This window comes from Medicago sativa, chromosome 3, assembly GCF_051527215.1.
Source record: "Medicago sativa cultivar Bolivia chromosome 3, Bolivia_mono, whole genome shotgun sequence".
In the NCBI taxonomy this organism is placed as follows: Eukaryota; Viridiplantae; Streptophyta; class Magnoliopsida; order Fabales; family Fabaceae; genus Medicago; species Medicago sativa.
This window is the reverse complement of record NC_140751.1, coordinates 7,590,948-7,597,704: the sequence shown is the minus strand read 5'-3', so window position 1 is coordinate 7,597,704 and position 6,757 is coordinate 7,590,948. Positions and strand designations below refer to the sequence as shown.

Genomic DNA, 6,757 nt, shown 5'->3' with positions numbered 1-6,757 from the left:
TAAAAAACAATGTTCACAATTTGCAATAGAACGGAAACAATTCCTCTCCCCCCCAATTGAGTTACATGACATTCACTCCACTACAACATCATTCGTAATCACAACTAATAATAAATAAATATAATTATGGGCGCTCTCGTTGGTAATATTCCATCGTTTGTGAGCCTCAGACACCAAACCGGCATAATCCTGTCACCATGTTGCTGTATTCGACTCGAAATTGCCAGAGTCTTTTGATGTCCAAGCATATGGTGATTGTGATCTCTAGCCTTGTGTCTTTCTTATTCATATATAGCCTTGTCCTCCGGACTTAATTTTCACGGACTATATCACAACTTTTCACGGACTATATCACAACTCAATTTCTAGAAACTTCATGTAGCCATTTTGCCGGCATTAATAAATATAGATACGACTTGAAATGACATAGATACGATGTCTCAGGGTTTCAAAATGAAAAATGCAGAGATGATCAGAATCAAACACACAACATTGCCATGGGGGTACCCTAACATAAACATGTGGAACAGGAGAGTGCAACTCTTTTTCTGGTACAACAAGAATAACAGTGAAACATACAAGTCAATCAGTTAATTTAGACTTTACAGATTGTATTTTTCCTACAAACATACAAAAAAAAAAAGTCGGAGACAAGTTTTTCCTAATTATTCAGAGCATATAGTTTTTTCATCTCATCCAGTTTGACTCCACAACAAATAATTAAACTGAACTTAGGAATTCCACAACACTAGAACTATTACTCCTTTTCACCGCCATCTTCAGCAAAGCTCCAGACCACAAAATGAACATGAGCAACTCAACCAGCCAGCGAATAACCCTTCTATTGAAACGTACAAACACAATCAACCTGAAAAAGTGGCATTTCAACTATGATGTTATAAGTCTATTTTGAGGCTTCATATGCAATTAAAATTAAAATATTGAGACATATTTGAAGGCAAACAGACATGGAAATGAACTTCATTACAATCTCATTTCACCAATGCTATGGAATTGTACACTGTTGTGTGCGTCTAAGAATTCAATAATATCAATTACACAACAATATGATGATCATATATCTTAGCAGCAAAACAATTTTAAATCTCCTGCAAATAAAAGTTTATGATATACAAAACTTTCATTTTCACATTTAACAGTCAACAAGAACAATCAGTTATCTTGTAATCCATTAAACACTATCAAAAGGTAAGAGATAAAACATAAAAACTGTAGCCAAGGTTATTGTCAATTTGAATTTGTGAATACTATCCAAATCACAATTTAAATCGTAAGATCGTAATCGTCAATCTTGTACAAGATCACTTGGTGAGAAAACTGTAGCCAAGATCATGAGATCGCAATAATCGTAGCCAGGATCGTAAATATGAATCGGATTTTTGTGCTGAAAGTGTGGCCTCTCACTCTATCTCTCTCTATGCCACGCGCAACATTGCAGCCTTTTTTCTCTGAATCACTACGCTCTTTCTCTCCCCTGTTACGATTTTGTTCAGTTTATTCCCTCTCCCACATCTCTCTATCAACACACAAGACAGTGAATACTTAGAAGCTAAGGAAAATGCAAGGCATAAATGATGTTAACATTTCAAGCCAGCCAATCACAAAACTTGACACCACTTATCAGTAACAACAAAAGAAAAAAAAATCAATCATATGCACAATTTTTTTTTTTTTGACAAGAATCATATGCACAATTAAAAGGCCAGTATTATGTCAAAACATAAACCAAAATGTTTCAAATAATAATTACCATCAAAACCAATTGAGTGGTAATGGTAACCCATAATTGAAAACTGAAAAACGAATGTCCTATATTATTATTATTTCAGCACTAACAACACATAAACTTGCCAAGAAATTAATAACAAGTGAAATTCTTTAGAAAAATGAATGTCCTATATGATTATTTCATCATGGAAAATACTCAAACATATGCAGCATTCCTTCTAATTCTCAAAACAAGAGAAACAAAAATGTGGCATAGAAATGCATTACAATCTCAATATAAGTTTCAGAAAGCGATATAAGAGTTTATCACACAAAAGTTAAGTGTATGATAATCAAAAGAGCGAGTGGTCTAAGAACCTAATCCTCACAACAAAAAATTGTGCTGATTTTATAACTGCGAGGTTTGGAGGATTGAATTGCTACATATTTAAGAGCAATGATATAACAACCTATGAGTTTCATATATATACAAGAGAAGAGGGATATGATTTAATGGGAATTGCGGCGGTGAGAACTATATATTAGGGAGCACAAGAGCAAGCCAATGTCATGATAAAGTTGTGTCTAAGAATTGTTTCTACTAAGAGTGAGCCGAAAATCAGTATGACATGAAACAAGTTCAAGTTAACCAACAAATGCAAGAAAGTCAAATCATCTAGCAATATTAGACACTAACATTTCTAGAAGGTTAATTAATATTGAAAGAAAACCTTGTTAAAAGTTATCATTTTCAGTAATCAACACAATCATACAAGACTAGCGTATAAAGTAACCAAGTCAACAAACTATTTAAAGAAGCAATTAAACTTACACCTGGCTAAGCTGGAACTCCAATTTTTTCATCTACTTCATAAACTATTTAAAACTAACACATAGTAGCAGAATAAAAAATAATTATAAATATCTTAGCAGAAATTAAGAACAATGAACTGAAGGGTACTAAAGAAAAATAACGGCTTATAGCGATGCAGACACAAACCAGAGAAAATAAATAGGAAAAAGTGAATCTATTAAATACCATTTCTTTCTATTTTATTCTTGAAGTTTCTTTTTACTTCTTTCTGTTTGGTTCTTGAAGTTTCTGATCAAGAATCTAAATTCCCCCCCCCCCACAAAAAAAAAATAAAAGTTACTTTGGTTGATCCTCATCTCCAATACATTCACCTTTCAATCCAACTGACTCCGATTCCAACTCAACTTGATACTTTCTCAGTTTTCACATTCTATAGAATTTCTTGACAATAATTATAGATTGCAGAAAATCAAAATATATCTTGTGGCCAACATATGGAGAAGGATCTTAAGAACGAGACTCAGAAGATGATCTGATCCACTACTGATCAGTAAGAGGTTAGTGGTGGTGATGACGTAGCAAGTAGCAAAAACGAAGGAGCGCCAACAGAATAAAGGTGGTGGTGATGTAGCATTGAGTGATTCTTCAACATTACCATTGCCATTGGATTTTTCTATCAACATAACATGAAAGAAAATAAAAGATGGACCTTCTGTAACTGAGACTCAGAAAACTTGTGGCCATTGGTGCTGCTTTCAAAATTATCATTGAAGCTTATTCTTCACTAAAACTTCATGATCCCTGTTGCATTATGCAAACTCTTCCCAGTTGATAGAATGAAGAAAAGAAAGCAGCACCAATGGTTGACGCGGCTTACTAGTTTATGATGATTTACATTTACTGATAGAGGCAATTACCCAAATTCAACAAAAGAACTATAGAATGACATTAAACAAAATCAGGAACAAAGGTGAATGAAATTGTTGAATTCGAAAGCTGCGAGTAACAAAGGCAGCTTCATTGCAAAACATCTAATATGTCCCAAATAAGCTTTTTCATAAGCCAAATTCCTGTAATTACCACCATCTAATTCGTTTAATCCCTAACGAATACCTTCAATCTCATTGCTAAAACACATATTAAAAACTATAATATTCAGAGCTACATATGCTAAAAGTGGATATTCGATATTCTTTAAAAAGTGACATCACATATAACATATTCAGTTTAATTCATAATGCATTATGCAAGATTTGAAGCAAACATTAAGAAATTTTTGGAGTACTAAGCAAACCTTATGACATCGAAATCGTAACCCAAATCCTAGAAAATCAAAAGACTAACCATTTAATGCAATTCACGATTGTGGACTATTTAAAATACAATGCAAGATGCGAGAGAATCAACAACTGAAATTAACCAAACTATTGAAAATCAGAGAAGGCGTAAAATAAATAACACAAACAAAAAACTAACCATATGTATATTGCCGTTGAATCCTGGCTTAGGGCGATATCAAACTCTCAATGTAGACCTTTGAGTATATCAGTTGATAGTTGTTTTCAAACTCTGGAATATTCAAAGTATCAGTCTTGGAATCATAAACAACCAACTTCCTATTACGACTTCGCGTATCAACAAACCCTACCAGCAGTTGGTCATCCTCAGAAATATATGAAACAGTATAGGGTTCAAGACCCCGATCTTGCATGTTAGGAACTCTATATAATTTTGTCCAAGAATCTTGATTTCCATACTCCTTCATAATCCAAACATTCAAAATCATATCACTGGTTGCAAAAACACACAAGCAATCCCTCAGCACACTCAAGGTCAACGAATCATTCTCGTTCTCGAAATCAGGTAGGAAAAGTTGTTGATATGACTCCTTGTCTAAATCAAGAGAAATAATGACATCCCATGCAAACCAATTAACAGTGCCACTAACAAATACTCCCGGTCCAAAAGTCGGGTCAGAATATGGGATGTCCTCCATTCTTGTCCAATAATCAGTCCCCAAAGTATTAACACTAACTTTGTTTTTGTCAGAAACAAGAATGACCTTATAGTTATCAATAAAATGATCATACCCAAAGCTTATGGAAAAGTAATCTTTGTGTGGATTATCCAAAGGAGGCAATAACTTAAATTTTCTAATGGAAGGGTTCCACAAGTAATAAGAACCAGGATTGAGAAAACCACAAAAGATGCCATCGCAAGAGCATCTTACGTCCACAAGTTTAAGTGGATTTGTGAAAGTAATAGGAGGGTTAATTTGTGTCTGTGTAACAACGCTAGAAGTAGAAAACACTGAGAAGATTAAGGAATCATTCAGAACTAACTCAACTGAGTTGTTTAAAGAAAATACCATGAGATGTTGACGCTTGGTTGAGAATTGAAGGTGCTTCTTTGCAAATTTAGGATCAGAAATTAAAGAATTGAAGAACTTACAAACGCATCGAAGCTGTACGAGTAATTTCACCGGAAGCCTACAAAGAATCTCAGGAAGGAGATCAACAGGAAGAGTTGGAAGCTCCGGCGGTGGGAATGTTAGGGTTCCGGTGGTCAGTTGTTGCCTCCTCTTAGTGGAGGTTGTTTCCTCCATGAGTGACTGAGATTAGGTTGTCGTCATCCCCTTCGTTAGCCTGCGCCGTTTCCAGTTTCCAATTCTGTGCTTGAGTACCCACTACACTAGTTTCTCCTAGCTTGCATTTTTTAAGACATAAATTAAAATACACAGAAAAAAAAATCCCTGTTATTTGGATTTTGGTTCATGTAAAAAAATATATATTTAAATGATTTTACACACATAAAAATATACAAAATAATCGGATTGATTTAAACATGCTTTCAATCAAATTATAAGAAAATAGTTTAATGTAAACGGTATGAAATAACACAAATTATCCGTAGGTTACATCCAAATATTCAAACATAAGATTAAAAACATAATTTGTTCAAATGATACAACAACCACATAAAACTATTGAGTAGCCCTATAGGCTATAACCCCTACCACCCCTAAGACGCCTACGGCGATAAATCCTCCCTCCCCCGAGCCTCTTGCATAATTGCTTCCAAACTCTCCCACTTAGTACTCATCCTCTCCACTGCATCACTGTCCATGACAAATAAGACATAATCTCTGATACGCCCTAACCTTGTGGTCATGTCTAAATGTTGATGGTTTTCATCCCGAAAAATGTGGATATATCCCTGACCTAACCTCTTCAATGTGGGATGTTGGTGGGCATGGATGAAACGTAAACCTATTTGCCTTGGTAATAAAACCATGCCTATTTACCACTCGCTCGCTCCTTAGATGAAACAATTTCAATCCAAAATTGTTTCCACATTTCTCATCAAGCTAGCAGGAACGCAAGACATATCAAATGAAATTTTTATATAAAGAAGGAATAGTATAAAATTTCATCATGACACACTTAAAATCATGAAACTGAAGTCTAGTCAAAAAATTACTCAAGGCAAAAATAAATAATCCCCATGTAATTCTAATCTTAGAAAATTGCTGTTCACACATTAGAGAAGGCTGGGACACACATGTAAAATACGCTTTTGCCCCCTCGGCAGTTAACTGCTGAGGAATTTGAAATCCGGCTGCAGTTAACTGCCGAGGAATTCCTCGGTAGTTAACTGCCGAGGAAAACATTTATGCAGACAGCAGGTCCTGCATTAATGCTAACCCTTACCAAGCCGTTTTTAGGCCAGTTTTGACCTGTAATTTCACCAGAGCATTTCCATAGGCAATTCAAATTATACAACAATGAAACTCGGTCATAAACAAGAAAAATACAATATCTTTTACATATGTCCATAATTAAATCAAACCGACATTTGGTTCAAACCACACAAAAGTTTGAAATTCATCAAAACGGAACATAGTGTCCATAATCAAACAACACATTACAAGTCATTACACATCATTACACATCATTAAATTAAATCCCTACTTACATTCATTACAATTGCATATGGAACGAACATATATATATAATACATTATTTTCCACCATATTCCTAAACATAAATCCGACGTCGCTATCGTCTTTAATAAGCCAAGGCATATAGCTTGCCGTTTTCCATGTGAATTCATCTCTATCTTCTCCTAGGTCTATCATTGGCATTAGAGCAGACAAGTGACGTGTATATTGATTTTCACCAAGATGCTCAAAATAAGTGTTAAGTTGTGTCTTCA

At 34.6% G+C, this 6,757-nt stretch overlaps 1 protein-coding gene across 1 annotated transcript; it reads right to left on the bottom strand.

Moving 5' to 3' along the window:
• Positions 1–478: 478 nt before the first annotated feature.
• On the bottom strand, positions 479–5,631 carry LOC146935358 (F-box/kelch-repeat protein At3g23880-like). Its single transcript, XM_085750525.1, has 2 exons — positions 4,019–5,631; positions 479–868 (listed from the first exon to the last, which is right to left on the bottom strand). Exon 1 carries the CDS (start codon positions 5,145–5,147, stop codon positions 4,047–4,049), a length of 1,101 nt encoding a protein of 366 aa, XP_085606651.1. The 5' UTR covers positions 5,148–5,631; the 3' UTR covers positions 479–868; positions 4,019–4,046.
• Between the last annotated feature and the right edge of the window lie 1,126 nt (positions 5,632–6,757).